At 33.8% G+C, this 24,663-nt stretch overlaps 1 protein-coding gene across 1 annotated transcript in view; it reads left to right on the forward strand.

The window, feature by feature from the left end:
- PCDH15 (protocadherin related 15) overlaps positions 1 to 24,663 on the forward strand; it is a 2,229,510-nt gene that overhangs the window by 1,668,279 nt on the left and 536,568 nt on the right. The window contains exon 12 of the mRNA XM_074297067.1: positions 1,843 to 2,013. Coding sequence (XP_074153168.1) covers positions 1,843 to 2,013 — 171 coding nt within the window. The remainder of the gene's footprint in view (positions 1 to 1,842; positions 2,014 to 24,663) is intronic.

The raw sequence follows: 24,663 nt of genomic DNA on the forward strand, positions 1-24,663 counted from the left end.
TTGTTTCTTTCTCTTTATTTAGGCTCTGTAATAAGGGTTCCTTTTGTGGGGGGGGGTTATAAGTCAAAAGAACGGATCTATTGACAAAAATAGGTGATTGAAAAAAAAAACTATAAAATGGATATGTGTGGCATGTGTGTTTGTGACAGAAGGGGAGATGGGGGTAGAGAAAATAAGAAAGCGAATTAAGTGAATTATGATTGTTTCCTTCCTCATGTGTCTCAGACACCACATAAAATATTATGTAATGGGAAGTTTGTATATCCCAAAAGGATCTTAATCCTTTCTGCTTTTCCTAATATTATGTAAAATCTGGACTGAGAAATTTTGGCAACGCTACACAAGGACCATTTGCTCACCTATTATATTTCTTTGTTTGAGTTGGATTTTTTTTTATATATAATATAGCCATTCCAAGTGCCTCTGCCCCTTGTTGCATGTGTCCCAATGGCAGCAAGCTATTTTCTTCGTCAATTAGCAACCTTTATCTCATTGTGTTTTTCTTTTTTTTCCTGGAGACATTTGGTTGTTCTTTTTTTCTACCAAGCAAATAATTTCTTGGCTCATCAAAAAAGTTTTTGTATTTTTCTGTCTTCTGAGCATCTGGTACTCAAAGACCCTGCTTGGGACATTAATCCTGATGGAATATATACAATGGCAGTGATGTTTCAGTCTAATGCATTAAGCTTAACAGTTCAGGCTGTAAAGTGTTTACTTAACAATTCTCTGTCCAAAACTCAAGCTCATATTATATCTCCAATCACATCTGCTTAGCCTCCTTCAGTTAGCTCAGATCTGCCTTAACTAGGCTTTGTGACACAATGTGATCTGTTTAGCAAACACTTTAGCTTGCACTCAAATTGGAGGGTAAGTTTGCAGCTGACAGAATCCATTCCTTTAAAATACACAGAATGACAAAATGGCAAGGTGATTTGATCTGCTCAATTAATAAAAAAAAAAAAAAGGGTTTCATTCCATGAAATTCATTCTTCTGGTACAAACTTTAGATGAGGTACCAACAACAGTTTAAGCATATTAAATGATTACTATATCATAAAAAATGTGTTAAGTAGCAGGGAAAGAAACAAAGGCAAAAATATGTCTTGCTCTCCAGGAACTCACAGACTAATGATGGAGACCACATGTAAACTTCTATGCACATATCCAATACATATAGAAGAAATTAGAGGTAATCTCAGAGAGGAAGATAATGGAATTGTGGCCCAAAGAAAGGCTTCTTTCAAAGAACAGAATTGGAGTTACAACTTTTACAACTTGAAAAAAGCCTGGAAGTGGAACTGAGGAGAAAATTACAAGCATAAGGGATAGCCACCAGTAAAAATAAATAAGAATTGGGGGGTTGAAATCAGAGTCTCTGTGTCCTAAATTCTATAGAGGGAAGTAAAATAAATGAAGAGCAGGAAGGTAGGAAGTGACAAGGCTGGAAAGGACACATGGACGCTTTCTACTAGAAGGAAAGAAAATTCACTAACTTCAAACCAAAGTTTATAGGTTAGTCCATTATGTTAAAATAAAATTAATTCTTTTGGACTTACTTAAATGAGTACTTTTAACATCATAAATCAAAATCCACTCTGTCTTTGACAGAGTTTCCTGCGCACCAGAGAAATCAGATGATTTACTCATGGTCACACAGCCTAAGGGGAATGAAGCCATATCTAATTGATTCCAAGCATAGATGTCTACTTTTCTTTTGACTTTGTTCACAGACCAATATATGAAATGTAGTGAAATCAGTTAGTTTGACCCAAATTTTTTGGACAAAGGCAGGCACAAATTTTATCAAATTACAATATCAGTGAATTGTCTTCTCCTTCATAGGACCGAGCTCAAAATCTTAATGAACGGAGAACAAGTACTACCACGCTCACAATAGATGTCCTTGATGGAGATGATCTGGGGCCAATGTTTCTTCCTTGTGTCCTGGTGCCCAATACTAGAGACTGTCGCCCTCTCACCTACCAAGCAGCCATTCCAGAACTGAGAACACCGGTAAATATATTTTTGTCTTATTCCTTCCCACTTTACCACTGTAACTAAAAAGAAGCATCACTTTAGGGGCTGAACAAACCAAATGGGTAAGTTGAATGAAATTGGATAGACATTTAAATTGTTTTGTGGATAATTGCTGATAAATCTTCAGAAAGAATGATACATGTAGCCTTCTAAAGAGACTTTAAGTAACTCAGAAAAACTAGAAAAATATTAATAAAAAACAAGTGAAAACACAATTTTTCATATCTATAGATTAATTTTTGCTTTATCAGCAAATCTTGGTATCGTTTAGTATATTGTTTTTGTAGTTGTTGTTGTTTTAATTTTTCTTCTAAAGCCCTTAAGAACCTTAGGATACAATATGCCCTACACAACAATCAAAACATGTTCCACTAATGCCTGTAAATACTGAGCTTTTAAAAAAATTTAGCCAATAGTTTCCAAAGACATTGAAAACAAATAAACATTAAGAATGGTAAAGCTTGGGATCTGCAGCTATTTAAATTATATATATATATATATATATATATATATATATATATGCACATATATATGTGTATGTATATATATATGCACATATATATGTATATGCACATATATATGTGTATGTATATATATATATATATATATATGAATTTAGGGTTAGAGTCGGGAGGCATATGCATACATACACATTCAGAACTATATGCATATATATCCAATTTAATTTCTCCATGACCTCAGGCCCTATTAATCTATCCCAGTTATACACGACTAGCTTATTTCTTTTTTTTTTTTTTTTTTTTTTTTTTTTTTTTTTTTAATTTTTTTTATTATATATATATATATTTTATAATATTATCCCTTGTATTCATTTTTCCAAATTACCCCCCCTCCCTTATTCCCTCCCCCCGACGACAGGCAATACCATACATTTTACATGTGTTACAATATAGTCTAAGTACAATACATGTGTGTGAATATCATTTTCTTGTTGCACAATAAACATTAGAATCCAAAGGTACATGCAACCTGGGCAGACAGATATTAGTGCTAACAATTTACATTCCCCTCCCAGTGTTTCTTCTCTGGGTGTATCTACCTCTGTCCATCATTGATCAACTGGAAGTGAGTTGGATCTTCTTTATGTTGAAGATTTCCACTTCCATCAGAATACATCCTCATACAGCATTGTTGTTGAAGTATACAGTGATCTTCTGGTTCTGCTCATTTCACTCAGCATCAGTTGATTTAAGTCTCTCCAACCCTCTCTGTATTCCTCCTGCTGGTCATTTCTTACTGAGCAATAATATTCCATAACCTTCATATACCATAATTTACCCAACCATTCTCCAACTGATGGACATCCATTCATCTTCCAGTTTCTAGCTACAACAAAAAGAGCTGCCACAAACATTTTGGCACATATATGTCTCTTTCCGCTCTTTAGTATTTCTTTGGGATATAATCCCAGTAGTAGCGCTGCTGGGTCAAAGGGTATGCACAGTTTAATAACTTTTTGGGCGACTAGCTTATTTCTATTCAGATTTTATAAACCTTAGTCATCATCTGATCCAGGAGTTTTTCAACTCTTGAGTCATAAACTCTATTGCCATAATGGGCCTCTTCTTGAAATAACAGTTTTAACTGCAGAAAATAAGATACAAATAATTACAAAGGAATATGCCCTATAGTATATGGATATTTCACTATAGGGAATACAATTATGAGAATATATATCGAAAGGCTGCTAGGTGGCTCAGTGAAAAGAACACCAAACCTGGTGTTAGGAAGAACTGAGTTCCAATCCAGCCTCAAATACTTAGTAGCTAAGTGGTCATAGATAAGTCATTTAACTTGTTTGTCTTGATCATTCAGATAATGAAATGGCAATCCAGTTCATTATCTTTGCCAAGAAAACTCCTATATTCAGTGTGGTTCTCAGTGTCACAAAGAGTCAGACCTGACTCAATGATTAAATAACAATATTAATTTAAAATCAAGGGATCATAACCTGAAAGATTCCCTAATCTTATCCTCTCTTCTATTCCATATAACTTTCAGAATGAATTGTTCATTTCTAGACCTTCGCTGAGATAGCAGAGACAATTGAATTCAGCCAGAATTTATTAATCATCTACCATGGGCAAGGTCCTGGGGAAATGAGATCATACATAGAGAGCAAGTATTTTTGAACAGTTTACATTCTACCTGAGATTGTGTCATAAAAACAGAAGAGAGTAATTTTGGGCAATTTGAGAGGGAAATAAACCTCAATTTAAAGGGAGTCTTTGGATAAGAGATAGTGCTGAAGAGAAACTTTGAAGGAAGTTTAGGATTTAAAAGGCAAAGCTGGGAGAGGAGTGCTTTCCTGGAACCTGAAATGGCTTGTAGTAAGTAAGGCATTAGATAATGCTGAATCCTAAAAATGAGGAGCCTAGCTTGTCTGGATCATCTTTCATATGATGTACAGCAATATTGCATAATTCTGGAAATGTAGGAGATAGCCAGCTTGTGGAAATCTTTTTTTTTATTATTATTAAAACTTTTTATTTTCAAAACATATGCATGGATAAGTTTTCAACATTGATGCTTGCAAATCCTTATGTTTCACTTCTCCCCTTTCCTCCCATCCCCTCCCCTAGATGGCAAGTAATCCAATACATGTAAAACATGGTAAAATATATGTTAAATCCAACATATGCATACATATTTATAAAATTATCTTGCTTCATAAGAGAAATCAGATAAAAATGGAAAAAAATGAGAAAGAAAATAAAATGCAAGCTAACAACAAAAATCATGAAAATGCTATGTTGTGATCCACACTAAATTCTCACAGAACTCTCTCTGGGTGCAGATGGCTCTCTTCATCACAAGATCACTGGAACTGATCTGAATCATTTCATTGAAAAGAGCCACATCTATCAAAATTGATCCTCATATAATATTGTTGTTGCAGTGTACAATAATATCCTGGTTCTGCTCATTTCATTTAGTATGGTTTATATAAGTCTCTCCAGGCCTCTCTGAAATCATCCTGCTGACCGTTTCTTATAGAACAATAATATTCCATGGACACTCATATACCATATCTTATTCAGCCGTTCTCCAACTGATGGGCATCCACTCAGTTTCCAGTTTCTTGACACTACAAAAAGAGAGCCCAAAAATATTTTTGTACATATGGGTCCCATTCCCTTGGGATATAAACCCATTAGAAACACTGCTCGATCAAAGAATATGCACATTTTGATAGCCCTTTGGGCACAATTCCAAAGTGTTCTCCAGAAAGATTGGATTAGTTCACAGCTCTACCAACAATGTATTAGTATACTAATTTTCCCACATCTCCATCCTTTCTTATCATCTTTGCCAATCTGAGAGGTGTATAGTGGTATTTCAGAGTTGTCTTAATTTGAATGTTTGATCAATAATGATTTAAAGCACCTTTTCATATGATGAAAAATGGTTTAAATTTCTTCATCTAAAGATTGACCAATTGGAGAATGGCTTGAATTCTTTTAAAATTGGGTCAATTATTTTTATATTTTAGAAATGAGGCCTTTATCATAACCTTTAAATGTAAAAATGTTTTTTTTTTCCAGTTTATTGCTTCACTTCTAATCTTGCCTGCATTAGTTTTGTTTGTACAAAAACTTTTTATCTTAATATAATCAAATTATTATTTAATGTTCAATATTGATTTCTAGTTCTTTCCTTCCTTCTCCACAGATCTGAAAGGTAAACTTTCCTTCTTCTAATTCACTTATAATATTGATTTTTATGTCTAAATCAAGAACCCATTTTGACCTTATCTAAGTATATGGTGTTAAGTGTGGGTCAATGTCTAGTTTCTGCCATGCTAGTTTCCAATTTTCCCAGAAGTTTTTGTCAAATAGTTTGCTCTTATCCCAAAAGCTGAGGTCTTAGTGTTTGTCAAACATTAGATTATAATAGTCAACGACTATTATGTCCTGCGAACCTAACCTATTCCTATTTTTTAGCCAAATACCAAATGATTTTGATGACCACTGCTTTAAAATATAGTTTTAAGTATGGCACAGCAAGGCCACCTTCATTGGCATTTTTTTCCTTGATTCCCTTGACATTTTTGGCTTTTTTTTCTTCCAGATGGACTTTGTTACCATTTTTCCTATATCTGCAAAATAATTTGTTGGGAGTTTGATTGGTTTGGCACTGAATAAATAGATTAATTTAGGTAGAATTATCATTTTTATTGTATTTACTCGGCCTACTATAAGCACTTGATATTTTTTCTGATTGATTAGATCTAACTTTATTTGTGTGGAAACTGTGTTATAATTGTGTTCATATAATTTCTGACTTTGCCTTGGCAGATAGACTCCCAAGTATTCTATATTATTGACATTTTAAATAGAATGTCTCTTTATATCTCTTGCTGTTGGACTTTGTTGGTAATGTATAAAAATGGTGATTATGTGGATTTATTTTGTATTCTTCAACTTTGTAAAAGTTGTGATTTGTTTCTAATAGTTTTTTAGTTCAATCTCTCGGGTTCTTTAAATATATCATCATGTCATCTACAAAGAATAGGAATTTGTTTTCCTCATTACCAAATCTAATTTCTTTAATCTCTTTTTTTTTTCTCTTATTGCCAAAGCTAACATTTCTAATACAATATTGAATAGTAATGGTAATAGTGGGCAACCTTGTTTCACCCCTGATTTTACTAGGAATGGTTCTAGTTTGTTCATATTGCATATAATTCTTGCTGATTATTTTAAATAAAGGCTGCTGATCATTTTATTTTTTATTTCTATACTCTCTAGTGTTTTTAGTAGGAATGGGTGTTGGATTTTATCAAATGCTTTTTCTGCATCTATTGAGATAATCATATGATTTTTGTTAGTTTGGTTATTGAAATAGTTAATTATGCTAATAGTTTTCCTAATATTGAACCAGTTCTGCATTCCCATTATAAATCCTAATTTGTTGTGATTATCTAGAATATGTCTTTCTGTAATTTCTTTATTAATATTTTATTTAGATTTTTGCATCAATATTCATTAGAGAAATTGGTCTGTAATTTTCTTCCTCTGTTTTCATCCTTCTTGGTTTAGCTATCAGCATCATATCGGTGCCATAAAGGCAAATTACTTTGCATAGTATTGGAATTAATTGTTCTTTAAATGTTTGGCAAATGTGTGAAGATCTTTAAATGCTTTGGTCTTTTTTGTAATGTATGATTCTTTATGACACCATTTGAGTTTGCTTGGAAGAAATATTATCATGGTTGGCCATTTCTCCAGATTCTCCAGATTATTAACAGATGTGAAAAATGAGGTAAATGCAGTTAATAGACTTTTTCAGATTTACATAGTGTCTGAGGCCAGATTTGAACTCAAGAAGATAAGTTTTCCTGACTATGGGTCTCATTCTCTATCTACTACTTTATCTAATTGTTTAATCTTTGAGATAATATCGAATCATTAGAATTGACTAAGAATAGGAGTGGCATAGTTAGATTTGTTCATAAGAAAAAATATTAACAGTTGGGTGAAAACTGGAGTGAATAAGAAAGAAGAAAATAAAATTTTATTCCATGGCTGCTTCTCTGTGTCAGGCACTATACTAAGTGCTTTATAAATATTAAGTAATTTGATTCTCCCAACAACATGGGAAGGAGGTGCTATTATTGTCCAATTTTATAGTGAAGAGACTGAAACAACTTGGCCATAATAAAGTCATTAAGTCATAAGGAACTGAGGCTAGATTTACATACATATCTTCCAGACACCAACTCAGAACTCTATCTACAGTACCATTAAGGTGCCTCTAAAATGACAGATTTGAGGTAGGTGAGCCAAATTAGAAATTTGCTTCATTGTTTCAGTTAAAAGTTTAAAAAATAAAAATATTTCAGTTAAAAATTCAGTTAAATTCAGTTCAAAATTTCAGGTATAATATTTCATGACCAACAGTGATTACTTTGTAAGTAGAAAGGAAGAAAGAGAGGAAAGTATTAGAGTGCTAGAAAACATGAGGTTTAAAGACTGGATATTTGGGAAGAGGGAGATAGCATTGGATTATGTTTCTGAATGATGGAGCTACATTCTGCAGCAACAAAGGGAAAGATGAGAAGAATAATTGGGGGAAATTAATAATGATGTCTGTTTTGGACATGTTGAGTTTGAGATGTTTAAAGGAAATCTAATTGAAAATGTTCAATAGGCAAGATAACATTTTGCCCAAATTAATATGGTGACAGGACATTCAGATATTCTCAATGAGATCAAATCAGCTAGAAGAACTTTATTATTGTGCTCCCCAAAGCTTACAGATGTGAGTATAGAACAACAGTAAATGATACCTGAAAAATCATAGAGAACAGGTGTACTATGAGATTGAAGAAGGGGATGTATAGTGATCTAACATAAAATAGAAGAGAATATAGGCTTCAATCTTTAAATCAGTGACTTTAGGAAAATCCTATAGCAGATCACTAAAGCAATGATTAGTAAATATCTCAAAAGGGGAATCAGTGACTTCATCAGAGGACATCATGCTAGACTAATGTCAATTCTTTGATTGAGAGAAACTTGAAATTAGAAAATGAAAATATCCTGGATAGAGATTGCCCAGGACAAATAAGTTCTTTTTTTTAAATTAATTTTATAATTATAATTTATAAGTCACCATTCACTGAACTAAACTGCCAAGTGTTCCAACTCTACTGCAGAGACCATAACGCCATTAGGCTGATCATGTTGTTTGAATGCTAAGTGTACACATGTCCCCCCAAAAAACCTATTTTATAAAGAACTTACACAGGGCAAGTGCTCATAATGTGGTCAGAAAAAGTGATGCAAGAACACTTTCAAGGTCTCCTTAAGAACTTTAGAATTGATTGTGTGATATGGGAGATAAGGAGATAATGGCATTGGACTTCCCAGCATGGCGTACTCTCATCAGCGAAGGTATTGTACTTTATGAGCAAAGTAGAATTGAATTAGTTCAGAAGAGACTCAAGATGTGCAAAGTTAGGAATTACCTCAAATGTTATAGGCTATTTGTGTCTGACCTGTGGCAGAGCATTCTGAGATCTTATTGGACTGATCAGCCACAGTCGGATGCACTGTGCCTCATTTTGAACATAATCATATTATTTTGGTCCTCTTTAAGAATGAAGGGCAGCAACTCAGCCCACCCATCTCAGACATGTGGTAATATCCTCCCCTTACCCCATCAAATAGTAGAGAAAATGTTCATGGTATTTTCCCTAGCCCCATGAGAGTAGTTATGGTGTTGTCTATGCTGGATAAACAAATATTCTGCTTAAATTTAGGACTCTGTTTTTGTCTTTGTATCCTTAACACTGAAGCATGATGTGTTTGATAAATGTCTATAGACTGAATGATTTGAATATTATCAGTGTGGGGATGATTCCTCAACTATAAAATGAAGTGATTGGCTCTTTCTAAGGACCAATATAGGATCCTGTAGCTTATAATATCATTAAATAAATAAGGGTTTAGTTATTTGGGGTCTCAATTTTCATGTAGAAAATATATTCATTGAGTAACTTGAAAAGAAATACTCTACTCAACTGCCACCAACCAGGAGGATTCATTTTTCTGATCTTATGTGATTCTGATGGGAAAGATATATTTCTATTTCCTCTAGATTTTGTGCCCTCATTTGAACCCAGCCATAAGTGTGTCAATTATTGATCATGCTATATACATAACTCTTCAAGAACTTGAAGCATGTATAGACCAGCAAAATATTTATAGCCTTCTAAGCTGCATCTCAAGCTCCCATTATTTTCAGCTTTCTAAGGCCATAGTTGAATTTGCTCACACGAGGAGTCAGGAAAGAGGTTAACTAGCTTTTAATTAAGTAGCCATAAAACGATGCTCTTTCAAAGAACCTTTGGGCAGAAACAAATCCTAGTAACCAGTTAGTCAAATTTGTGATTCAAAAGAAATCTCCTTTACAACAACCTGACTAGCCATTATCTAGCTTCCAAGTGAAGACTTTTAGAAGTAGAAATCATACTGTCTCCTGAGGGATCCATTAAACTTGAGACAAGTCTAAGTATTAGCATAATTTTTCTTATATTGGGACACACTGAGTAAATGTAAGGAATGGGTATATTTAAAAAGGAGAAATACAAACATTCATTTATTTATCAATCCATTCATCTGCTCATTCATTCATTCCACTCATTCTGGTCACTTGGCAATTGTTCCATTCTTTCCTTCTTTAAGAGAATTCAGATATTCTGAGCTCTAAAAAAAAAAAAAAAAAAAACTCAGTTATTTTGCTTACATTTAGAAAACCTTTCCTGGTGAGGTGGTCATTTCATTCATTCATTTCTTTGTTCACTCATTCAATGAATCACAATAGACACTCATGATTTTTGGTCTTCCCCTTCCAGATTTAAATTCATTCATTTAAAAAATTTTGGACTAGATGAAAGAGGAGAATTTTTGCCTCAATTTCTATCCAGCCTTAAACTCTGAATCTGTGCAGCCTCAATCAAACAAAGCCCTGTTGATGACCATAGCTTAAAAGGCCAAGATCTTCCATTGCATGCAGGGCCATCTCCAGTTGTTCTGTTCTGTGTCTGGCCATTGAACCCACATGGCTCTGGAAGGGAAAGTGAAGCAGCTGACCTTGCACAGCCCTCCCTCACTTAAATCTAATTCACTTACATGTCATGTCTTCCCCTCCCTGATGTCATGTTCCTCTTCAAGAATAAAGGACAAGTACAAACAACAACAGTGGCTCACAGTAGTAATGACATTGATATCTATATCTATGAATATAACCTACATATGGCCATTTTTCCCTTTTAGATCTGTTATATAAAAATTCATATGTTATTAGATTTACAATATTTATTACGTTTACATTAGATTAAGTTTACATTTATTAGATTTATTAAGTTTACGTTAAGTTTACTTTTTCCACTTTAGTGGGAAAGTTAATTTTTTTTTTTTTTCATTAAGTAAAGGTTGTCGAAGTCATAATAATTTCTATTGGAGTGGAGGTGAATCAGTGTTTCATATATATTCATGTTATCTGATAGTTAAATAATACAGACAAATCTAACTTCAAAAATGTTCTCACTCATAGCTATTTGGCCCTGGACAGGTTATTTAGTTGTTCTCTGCCTCACTTTTCTTATCTGTAAAGTGGAGAAAATAATTGTGCCTATCTCCCAAGGTTATCTGATATTCAAATTTGATAATATTTGTAAAGCACTAAAATCTGGGACATCTAAATATTATCTTAATGTCAGCTATATAAGTGAAAACATTAAGCATTCCTTATGCCAGTATATATATATATATATATATATATATATATATATATATATATATATATATATGTATAGATATCTCTCTCTCTCTCTCTCTCTCTCTCTCTATATATATATATATATATATATATATATATATATATATATATATATATGTCATTAACAATTAATAGTATCCAGTACAAGATGGTTTTAAATTTCAGGAAGCAATATCTAGAGTTTTCTTGAATCTTTAGTTCTTCTTGGTATAGGATAGAAAATACAATAAGGATGCCACAAAGAATGATATTGGGAAGTGATGCTACTATTATGTGACATGACTCCTTGGTATCTTACATAAAGGACTATATCATTGACAGGATGGTCTGCTATAGGTTCCCTATGAATTATCTAGGCAATTAATAGGATTCATGAACTTGAAACAGACCTTCGGTGTCTATGTCTGTGCCGTCCTCCCCTTGAATTCTCTTCTTTCCTCCTGTTTTTCATTAATGTTTCTGGGGAAATTCCTACAGAGTTCAATCAGCCCAGACCCTTGCTAGGAATAGTGAGAGAACAAGCCATTTCTGTCAGCCAAACAGGACATGATGACTTTAATTACAGACTAACTGATCTTTTCTTGAATTAATTCTTCAAAAGTTTGAAAGCTTTGACACTCACTAACCTTCCATCTGGATTTCATACATCCTGTCAATTATCACAGTGGGAGTTCTCAACTAGAGAATCCATTCCTAGGTCTCTGCAAAGTGTAAAGCCTTTTGTGGTTCAAAAAGACTTGGAGATGGTTAATCACTTCAGTGCTTAACAACTGAACTAGGATATGATGTTTAAATATCTACTTTAGAGGACCATGTTTTCAATGAAATTTTAAAGGTTCACAGAGGCACATTTCTAAAAACGAGAACGAGAGCAGAAAAATGTAAGGAGACATCATTCAGGACCTCATTATATTTTTTTCATTGTAAAAATTGTCTAGCTAAAGTGGGAATTACTTTTTCATTCCAGTGACAGAATAAAAATTGATATTGATGCTAAGTGAATGGAGGTGTACACCTTATAACAGTTGTTAGAAGTGAGGACCTAAAACAGAGTAGCTCTACCATAACCGTTTAGAGGATCACTGATTTATAGTTGGAAGGGAGGTCATCTAGTCTAACCTCCTCATTTTAGAGATGAGAAATCAGAACCAGAATGTTGAAAAGACTTGCCTGAATACTCCCAAGTAATAAAGGAAATAGGAAAGATTTAAAACTAAGAGTGTCTGACTCCTGACCCAACTCTCTATTACATATAATTGAACTTGACTTTATGGCCTTCTGTTATGAGATTCTGATCCTAGCATTTGGGCCATTCATTCAATCTCCCAATCTCACATGAAAAGATGTTAAAATGATGATGAAATAATTTTATAAAATTTTATAAAAATTCATTGTCATGATCAATCAGATTTTATGAAGTCACAGTTCAGGTGATGTCATACCACAATGGCAGAAAATCCAGCAGAACTTGGCAAACCAAATAAAATCTCTCATTTCTTTTTTCATGGGAATAAGAAGTATATACAAGTTTGAAAAGACAATTTCCAAGCTATTTCCTCATTAAGCATTTTGAAGAGAGGATTATTATTAAAAAGACAGTGTTTGAATTAAACATTCACTGAGGTCATTTTCCATTCTGAGATTCTATATGATCCTGTGAGACCCAAATAGACCAAAAGAGGAATCTTTAAGAATTTAAAAAAAAAATCTTTAAGACTCAAGAATTAAGGTGTATAAAAATTGCTATAAGGTAGCTCATTACTTCATTTGGTGTGTTGTTGTGAATAAATCATAAGCCATATTTTGTTTCTGAAACAGTGTATGTGTATGCATTGTACGCAGTATGGGTATATATATATATATATATATATATATATATATATATATATATATATATGTACATATGAGACAAACTCTATATTATCTATCTATATATTTATCTATCTATATACATATAAATATATATATATGTTATGCTTCAAATGTATAAGCACTTTTGGTCACAAATTTGAATATCAGAAATAAATAAAGGTTTCTAAGTTTATGTAGGAAGTTTGATGTGATTTAAAAAAAAGCTTTATTTTATTATAAAAAAGGCAGTTTCTACAGAATGCTTATGGTTATTCCTCTCTGATATTCCACTTGAAAGGTGGTTTAAGCTATGTTAGGATAAGAAGAGAAATGATGGCCTGGTCACATGGCAATCATGAAAGCTTCCAAGTTCACATCCCAAATCCTCAACTGATATCGTTTTAATGACAGGAGAAAGGGATGCAGGGATATGTCCCATCAGAAAGTCACACTATCATAAATATATGAGGAGACAGGAATGTGGACAGAAATTACAAGAGATGGGCAGACATGATTGGATAATTACCTGAATCATTGTCAGGAACAGCCAAATCACTGATGGCACATGTTCACTTTAGTACTTGACTACTAATAGTAATCTAAGTTCTAACAATTATCTTATTCTTTAAAGTCTTTGTCAGTGTTTTCTTGTTAAAGTTTAAAAAAAAAGTTGTACAATGCCCCAAACTACCATAAAATCAATTTCTATGAAAACTGAACATTGGGCCTTTAAATTGAGATTTGATCACATCATAACCAGGGCAAGGTAACCTAGGGAACTGGAAATTAAAAAAAAAAAAAAAGGTTATAAAACTTTTACTCTTTAATAGAAAAGAAAAATAAATTTAATATTTATTTAAAAATAATAGTTTCTTAAAGTCAGAAAATAGCTCTGTTCTTACCTATAGTATTTCCCCATTCCTGCCATTTTCTGCTCTTTCTCATACAAAACATTTCATCTCCTGACTGAACTCTTCACTCTCTTTCCCCTACACCTTGAATTCTATTTCTCCTCACCACTTCCTCTTGGATTCCTTGGTTTTATTCAAGTCCCAGCTAAAATCCAACATTTCACAAGAAGTCTTTCCTTATCTCCTTTGATGCTGGATCTTTTTTAGGATGCTTGTCTACAAGAACTTGCTTTTATAATTATATATATATGTTTACATGTTATATTATATATATTATATATGTTTACATGTTGTCTCCTCTTTTGCACTCCCCCATTGGAACTGGCTTTTCCCTCCCTTTACTTAGGTCGGTTTTACTAAATTCTTATTAACTGACTGACTTCTTTTTTTTTTTTTTTTTAATAATATTATCCCTTGTATTCATTTTTTCCAAATTATCCCCCCCTCCCTCTATTCCCTCCCCCCGATGACAGGTAATCCCATACATTTTACATGTGTTACAATATAGTCTAGATACAATACATGTGTGTGAATATCATTTTCTTGTTGCACAATAAACATTAGAATCCGAAGGTACATGCAACCTGGGCAGACAGATATTAGTGCTAACAATTTACATTCACTTCCCAGTGTTTCTTCTCTGGGTGTAGCTACCTCTGTCCATCATTGATCAACTGGAAGTGAGTTGGATCTTCTTTATGTTGAAGATTTCCACTTCCATCAGAATACATCCTCATACAGTATTGTTGTTGAAGTGTACAGCGATCTTCTGGTTCTGCTCATTTCACTCAGCATCAGTTGATTTAAGTCTCTCCAGGCCTCTCTGTATTCCTCCTGCTGGTCATTTCTTACAGAGCAATAATATTCCATAACCTTCATATACCACAATTTACCCAACCATTCTCCAACTGATGGACATCCATTCATCTTCCAGTTTCTAGCTACACCAAAAAGAGCTGCCACAAACATTTTGGCACATATATGTCTCTTTCCGCTCTTTAGTATTTCTTTGGGATATAATCCCAGTAGTAGCGCTGCTGGGTCAAAGGGTATGCACAGTTTGATAACTTTTTGGGCATAATTCCAGATTGCTCTCCAGAATGGCCGGATTCTTTCGCAACTCCACCAGCAATGTATCAGTGTCCCAGTTTCCCCACATCCCCTCCAACATTCATCATTATTTGTTCCTGCCATCTTAGCCAATCTGACAGGTGTGTAGTGGTATCTCAGAGTTGTCTTAATTTGCATTTCTCTGATCAGTAGTGATTTGGAACACTCTTTCATATGAGTGGAAATAGTTTCAATTTCTTCCTCTGAGAATTGTCTGTTCATATCCTTTGATCATTTATCAATTGGAGAATGGTTCGGTTTCTTATAAATTAGGGTCAGTTCTCTATATATTTTGGAAATGAGACCTTTGAACTGACTGACTTCTTAAGTTTATCCCAAGCTGTTTCCTTCCTCAGCAATGATCTGCCCAGCAGAGACCTCACCAACATTTATCACATTAGGGCCAAGATTTTAAAGTTTCTTGTTCTCAGTTTTGAGAAATATTTTCTGGGTCTCTCCTTGATATCACTCTCTACCTCTTCTCACCAATGTTGGCTCATGCTCTAGAATTCTAGGATAAGACTCAGGGCATCATATATAACAACCTGCAATGCTGCCTATATCATATTTTGAACAGCCTATAAAATCACTATATTAGTACATCTGTCTTAATTGAAGGAGATGTCTGGTGGATGACCTAGATAAGAAATGAGCAGGAAGAAGGGGGAAGTGCAGATTGTCTTTGGATAATTATTCCTTGAAGGACTCCAAACCCCCCCCCCCTCTCTCTCTCTCTCTCTCTCTCTGTCTCTCTCACTTTATTTATTATTATTTTTTTTTCCTAAACCTCTCTTAATGAAAGACTCATAGTTTGGTCAGTAGTATACTCCAAGTGTAGTTGTGTGAAAGTGGCTCATGGTGTAAATACCATATTCCACATAGACTATTCATTACAGGTGTCCTCTCCTGGAGAAGACTAGTGTGCAAGGAGGTACCCTGGCCCATCCTGAAGAAGCATGGCCACTGACTCTTCCTTTGAGATCTCCTACTTATAGGTCATTGTGAAGACTGAGTTGGCACCCTGGATACCTTAGAATCAGCCAGAGTCAGGATAAGCAAAAGTCCTTTGTTTTTATTCTTGAATTTAGGGGTAGAAGTGAATTGGATTGAAGCAGGCTCTACATGACCTCTCCTCTCTTTTTTCTGCCTCCCAAGGTGACTCTGTCTTGTCTTACTCCTTCCCCCCCCCTCCGCCCTCAGTCCTCCCCACAATCCTCTGTATACACTGAAAGATTGAACCAGCACAAAATAGTGGGAAGGACCATTTTCCAAGCATATGTTAATAGAGTATTGTCCAATCGGTAATTAGCCTTAAGTGCTCAATTATCCGACCTCTGTGCATCAAATCAGAGTTTCATCCCTTTGCAAGTCATGAACATTTTCTTCAAAAAGACAAATTAGAAGCTGTTACCTGAGAGAAAAGGAAAGTACAAGGTGTAGCCATTAACAGGGAATGGAAATCTTTGCTGGTGTGCAAAAACATTTCAGATTATGGAAACAAATGGTGCTTTTCTCACAACTTCCCCTCACACCTTCTTGAGTCCCAGCTATGACATACAGATCCCTGAACCAACCATTCACCAACATCCAGGGATTGTATAGATGGTAGAAATGTGTTTTCTCATCTCTAATTTTTTAAAATCCATTCAAGGTCCATTTCATTGAAACCTCTAGCTTTGCCTTACTTGATTCCCCAATTGGTCCTGCATGCTTCCACCTAAAATGAATTCTTATTACTTTATATATAGTGATCTGAAGCATATTATATCTACTATACTATAGAGTATTATAGTGTTAGGGAAAGAACATTTTTTTCATTGTATTTTTATGTTTCACAATGTCTAATGTATATTGAGTCCTTAATTGCCAAATTAAACAAAAATGAATATTGCTATGTTTAAGAAAAAAGAGCAGTCATTCATATATTAGCTATGTGATCCTGGATAAGTGATTTAATTTCTTTGTCTTTCACTTCCCTGACCGATAAAATTGGGATAATAATAGGATTTATTTCACAAGATTGTGATGAGGAACAAATGTAAAGAATTTGGCAAAGATTAAAACCCTATATGAATCCCAGCTATTATCATTATTATCTATCACAAATGATACAGATAAAAAACTGCCAGATTCCACATTGCTGACATTTTGATTTGATTGGAAAAGTAAAAGGAAACTCATGTATGAAAATACTTATAGTCTCAGAAACTTAATACTTACTGACTGTATGACCTTGTGCAAGTCACCTGTGTAACCCAATTGCCTCAGCAATAATAATAATAATAATAATAATAATAATAATAATAATAATAATACAGATCCAGACTCAGCCTGCAGCACAATTTCCCTTTCTTAGCAGTACCATGACAAATGTGATGGGATTCTTGAAGGCATTATGAATTAACCTTGTTTGTGTGATAACTAAGATTATTCTTTACCCCCAGTTCATTTATCTTCCCTCTGTGACTGTTGCAGCAGCTCTAGTTGGTTAAAAACTGTACATCAGGATGGGGAAGGATGCAACATATACATTACATGGGTGCCCTGGCAATGCTAAGTATGATGACCAAACTTACATTTCATGCTTATAGACAAGGTGTGACTTAAAAGCCATTACTATTTTAGAACGAAATGTCCATTCACACTTAGATCTTACAGGCTAAGTTTATAATCATCCAGAGAAGTCTTTTATTTCATTTCATTACTGCCAAAGGTCACTAGAATAGGTGATTCTCTTCTTTTTATTAGAAAATCTAGCCTACCATAGGCTGCCACAGATTTTAAGCTTAAAAAAAAAAAGATAATAACAATTCATCAGCAGGTGCTTTATTATTCACTGTAAATGAGAACAAAATGCCAAGGTGCTTGGTAACAATTTCAAGGGAAAAAAATGGCATTTGAAAAATAAAATCAATTTTACATTGTGCAAGTTACCTCAGTATCTACATTACTTTGTATATATGGATATGTGCCCATATAAATAAACATATATAAATCCATATACACAACCAGTTCTTTGGATAATCTTGCATTTTATCTAAATGTATCAATTTCTGTTTTCTTTCCAATCGTTAGCTATTATGTATGTATGAATATGTATATGCATGTACATGGACATACATGTGAATAAACACATACATATTTTTCTTCCTCAGATAGCTTAAGAATCATGAATTCCATCAAGGCTAATACCACGGGTGGACTTTGATTTCTTCAGCTAGTTCTGGACCATCTTCATTTTCTTTAAGTGTGGATTAGTTCTTTGTAACTTATCAGTCAGGCACTGAGAGATAAAGGCTAGCCCAGGATCAAGAAGCCACTGAATATCAAATATAGGACTTGAACCCATATCTCCTTGGCTTTAAGGCCAGCTCTCCATCCACTATGTGACCCTCCCTCACATTCCATTAGTCAATGCCCATCAATGACCTCTTTATAAATACTTTCTGAATTAAGCTAGAAAGAATGCATTTTCCTCAATATGAATATTTGTCTGGCTCCATTTCATAGAAGCACATGATCACAGATTGTGTTCTGTATTGAATCTTTCAGTCTTAATGTACAACCTTCAAGAATTGTTAAAATTGAGACCCAGATTTTGTGACTTGTTCAAATTTATACAGATAAAAAAGAGAGAGAGAGACAGGATTTGAGTGCATTTTCTATAATCTCCAAATCCATTCTATATGAATGATTCCACAATGCCTTCTTGATGAACCTTTATAGTACCTCTTCTGCTTAACAAGCATCTTTTTTTCAAAATATAACATGTTTTGAAAACTTACCATCATCGTTTAAATCTATCACCTTTTCAAGATCTTTAAAAGTTCTCTGTGATTAATGTTGTATTGGTTTTGGGAATTGTTTGTTGGGTAGAGAATTTCTAAAAGCATCATTATATACATTGTGAGGGATGGTCTACCAGAACAGAATCAAGAGTATGTGAATTCATATCTATGAGGATCCTTGGTAACTTCTATTTGTCTCAATTTTGTCATTTAGAAGGTGAAAGTAATAATAATACCTACCTCCAGGGTGGTTGTGACCACAAAATTGAGATAATATTTGTAAAGAACTTTGCATACCTTGTGGCATTAAATTAATGTTAGCTGTTAATGTCTTACTATTAATATTGCTTTTATGAAGCCGTAAAGCCCTCATATAGAAAAAAAGTAATAAAAACCCAAATCACGCTCATCCATGAACACACACACACACACACACACACACACACACACACACACACACACACGACCCTTTTGATCCAGATTGAATGACAATGAATTTAAGCTTAGTTGAAGCATGAGCTGAGAGGAATTTTAAGGGTGGAAAGTCTTAAAGCAAAAGTGTTCAGTGTTCACATGGGTGCTTTGTCAAATATTAATTAGTATTAAAGGGTACAGGAAATAATAATAATCCCCTACTTACCTCACCAGCATGGTGTGTGGGCAAGGGAGATAATGAAAATATTAGTAAAACCTTTAAGCTCTTCCTGAGTACAGCTGGTGGATAATTGTATGAGACAGTGTTTATATTTAGTCTGAAAGGATTAAACTCTTTCCAACCTGTATTATCACCTTTTTCTTGGAACCTATTATCGATTATTCTTCTCTGCATTGATTATTTTAATCCACATTTCTACTCTACAGATCTCTATTGTTCTCATAGATCAAATACTCATTTTCAAACTTAGAGGTGGTTTTGTTGCATTTGGTTGCCTAATAGGTATGGGGCACCTTTAATACACTTGACATTTTGAAGTAAATAAGCAGACCTCTTATTCTGCTCATGAGAGGCATTCATTCAGAAAGCATTCGTAATTCACTAACGGCAAGTAAATTACAGAAATAATTGCTCACGAACCAAATGTCATACAAAAGAAAACAATCATTGGGAGAACTATACATATGCACATATATATGTATATACATACACACATATACAAAAAATGTCATATAAAAACAATCATTGGGAGAATTATATATTTGCACATATATACATATGTATACATATGCAAACATATACATATATCATCATGTAAATTTCTGGGTAGCTTTATTTTTCAAGAATTATTCTTTAAAATTTATTTTTCTAATTAATATATTTTCATTCCTTTTGACCTTTGTGAAGTCCTTTATACTGCCAATCACTCCCTTCTCCTTGATATTCTATTCCCTATAGGATTTCATGCCACCTATCTCTCCTCTTCCCTGTTTGACACTGCTATACTTTCTCTTTTAATCTTCTTCATGAGTAGATATCTTCAACATAAAGAAAATCCAACTCACTTCCAGCTGATCAATGATGGACAGAAACAACTACACTCAGAGAAGGAACACTGGGAAGTGAATGTAAACTGTTAGCACTACTGTCTATCTACCCAGGTTACTTATACCTTCGGAATCTAATACTTAACGTGCAACAAGAAAATTGGATTTATACACATATATTGTATGTGGGTTATGCTATAACACATGTAAAATGTATGAGATTGCCTGTCATCCAGGGGAGGAGTAGAGGGAGGGAGGGGAAAATCTGGAAAAAATGAATAGAAATAGAAGGGATAATGTTATAAAAAAAATTACTCATGCATATATACTGTCAAAAATGTATAATTATAAAATTAATAAAAAATAATAATCTTCTTCATGGACATGCTCACTAATTTTCTAATAGTAGGTGTTTATAAGACACTGTTCTTATCTCTCACTAAACTATTTCTCTTGGTGATTTTATCAGTTCCCATGGATTGAATTTCCTTTCTATGCAGATGATTCTCCTATGTACTTGTCCAGGCATAAATGTCTCATACTCTCATGTCTCTAACTGACTTTTAAGCATTTTGAACTAAATATCATCCACTTAGTCCAAATCTGGACTAAGTGTCCCTGGAATCCATTGCCCCATAAGCATTCAGTGATCTCAATAGGAAAGTCTGGAGAAACTTATATCTATAGTCTCTGGTTATTTGACATTCAAATTAAGATAGACTTTGCAAGATTTAATGAAATGAGTGACATTAGAATTAAAGTTTATTGACCAAGTGAAACAACATGATGGTCTTGAGTCAAAAAATCACTAGAATTGTCTTTATTTTTTTCCCCATGGACTGGATACTTGGCCATTCCTTGCAACAACAACTGCAACGGCAACAGAATTGTTGCAACTGGATTTGGAAAGTCTCCAAAGTAATCTGAAAAGACAAGGAATAGGATGATTTTCTATAGTTATTTTAAGGATAACACAGAATGGCATGCACACAGAGAAGAAGAGCTTCAGTATTTAAAAGGAAGGCACACTTGGAAGCCAGAGAGGAAATTTATTAGAAAATTTAATCAATTAGTATTAATTAAATCCCTACTAGTTCACTAGTGATAAAAAGAAAGACAAAAACCAAACAAATACATAAAAAAAATCTCTTGTTCTTGAGTAGGTCATAAACCACTGAAGGAAACAACATGCAAACACCTATGTATAAAACAAATATATACCAGTTAAATTGAGAGTAGTTTCAGAAAGAAGGCACTGAAATCAATGACAAGAAAAGATTTCTCAAAGAACATATGATTTATAATTTAGCATTTATAAACTATTATCTCACATTTCTTTCTGTAGCATTTTAAGGTTTGCAAAAAAATCACACTCAACAACACTAAGAAGTTAGATATTATTCTTACCTCCATTTTACAGATGAAGTAATTGAAAGTAAGTGGTCAGGTGATTTGTCCAACTTTACACAGATTATTAAGTATATAAGGTTGAATTTGACCCATTTTTTCTCTTTCCCCCCCCAAGCTTAGTGCTTTATCCACAGTGCCACTTAACTGGTGCTTACTATACTTATGTTCAGTTAAATTGAATTGATACCTATTTCCTGACATTGATGATTAAGTCACTCTGGTCAATCTGGACATAAATCTCTACTTTGGCTTGGTGGAATCAAGCTCCTAAATCAACACATATGTATTAATTTTCTAATCAGTGCAAGGCAAAGAGATAATAGTGGCTTATATATGTATAGTCATAAAGGTACTGTTCATAGCAAACCTATGAATTTCAGAGTGGATGTCTTTCTGTCTTGGACATTATCAATATGGGAATATGTTTTCCTTGAATATGCATCTTTTGCAAGAATTTCTTTTGGTGAAAGATGGGAGATAAAATAAAAGCGTGTTAATTAAAAACAGAGAAATGTTCAAATAAAAGTTGTCTTATTGTTTCCATTTTGCAGAGAGGAAAGCGAGTCAGAGGGAGCAGGTAACTTTCTCACAGTCTTTGGAAATGAAGAATAAAACCCAGGTCTTGAACCAAGACCTTTTTTCAGTTTTTTTCTCCACTATCTAACCCAGCAAGTAGATAAATATGTCCCCAGTCACAGTATTTCTCTGTTTATCACATCTATGTCATGTTGGCTCTTGCAACTTTTCCTCATTTGAACAGATTCCCATGTGTAGATTGAATGACTCTGACATTAGAGGCCCTTTGTGGAACCTGTTCATCATTGGCTTGGTCCATTCAGTCCGGTGAGATAGGTTGTTAGGAGAATGTTTGATAAAACACCTCTCAGCTAGACTTAGTGGAATATATAATTCTCACTGTAGCAATATACTTAATTGTATAAGTAACTGTTAAGAGCTCTAAGAATTACTTCTAAAGGTCTCAGGGAAATAAACTTGGTTTATAACCTTGAAGAGTGTATCTGGAGAAGGCTGGCATGGAGGGTAAAAGACGTTGGGTACATGACTTAGAAAGATCTGCTAAAGGGACTGAGTGTTCCCTGAAGGCTTGGAGGACTGTCATTTTCTAAGATCAATCTCATTCTGCTTGTTCCCAGAGGATAGAACTGAAAGCAATGGATATAAGATACAATGAAACAAATGTATGCTCTATATCTGAAGAAATTTCCCAATATTAGCATTTATATAACTCTCTAAGTTTTGCAAAGCACTCTACAAATAGCTAATTTTATTCTCACAATAACAAAACAGATAGGGGCTATTATTATCTACATGATAATTTCCAGCGAGTTACTTGGGATCGTACAACTTTTAATAATATTTTATTTTTCCCAATTGCATGTGAAAACAATTTTAAATATAAGGCTTTTTTAAAAAAAAATTGAATTTTCAATTTTTTCCCTCTCTTCTTCCTCCCTACAATGCTAAGAAATTTGATAGTCTATAAATGTCACAAAACTGTTAAGTTTCTGAAATAGTATGTGAATGTGTCTTCCTGCATCCAGGTCTAGTGTTCCATCCACTGTGCCGGCTAATTGTGAATATTTGAATATTGATTGAAATGGTTTAGAAGTAGAATAGGCAGCTTTGCAGTATCACTGACTTGAGCCTACCAAGTTGGATGGACACATCTGTGATATGTGCCTCATTAGAGGGAGTACCATGTGGATCAAGTCATAGAGCCTTTAGAATATTGAGTGTTAATTCCTATTTTACTTTCGTTGTCGATATTATTAAATGGCATTTGAGTGAAAGGTCCACTAATTTAAATGAACCATTGAAAAATTAATTATATTTCTTTATAGATTGTTTTTAAAGAGCTGCAAACCACAAACTGAAATTTATCTTTAAGGAGAATGTCTTTTATTGCCAATCTTGTTTTCTGCTTTCTTTTAATCCATTTTTATTAAATATCACCTTAAATCTTTACTACTTAATTTCAGTGAACTTCAAATCTCTGAATCGGAAGCATTATATGAGGTTCATTTTTAGGTTATTTCATCACTGTGAGCATGTTAGACTTCCCCACCTGGACTGATGTATTACCATAAATGATCATTTATTTCTTTTTTTTTTCCTATTCACTTGATTATCTTGTTTATTGATTTGAATAGGCAGAAGCACATGAAAAGCTATAGTGCATGCCTTGCTATCATTATTCACAAGTTGCAAGGTGAGGAGAGGGAAAATATTATCTTACAAATGCCTCCAAAATATTCATATGGTGTAGTGATGTTTAAGAAGTTGACTTTATCTTACTTTGAGCATCTTGCTTAATTATATAAAAAAAAAATAATAGCTGAAGAAACATTGCATATGTATCCATAGCAATTATTATTTGACAATTTAATTTTGATAGTAAGTTTTTATGCCAATTCTCATATGAGGCTGGATATAAACTATAGTATCTAATATCTATATCTCCCCAATTACATATTTAGATAATGAGATGCCACATTGTAGGAACCTGGCAAAGTTGCAGAGGAGAAAGTCAGAATAATGAAGGGTCATGAGGAATAATTGGGTCTGTTTAGTCTAAAAATGGAAGTCGAGGTGGGAACATATTCATTGTCTTCAAATATTTTAATGGTGGACACTTGGGAAGAGATCAGAATTGTTCTACTTGGACTCAGAGGACAGAAATAGGCAGAATGGGGAATGTTTGCAGTGGGGCAGTCTGTTAATAAGCATTGATATGCCATATATTG

The sequence above is a fragment of the Sminthopsis crassicaudata genome, chromosome 2, assembly GCF_048593235.1.
Source record: "Sminthopsis crassicaudata isolate SCR6 chromosome 2, ASM4859323v1, whole genome shotgun sequence".
Taxonomy (NCBI): domain Eukaryota; kingdom Metazoa; phylum Chordata; class Mammalia; order Dasyuromorphia; family Dasyuridae; genus Sminthopsis; species Sminthopsis crassicaudata.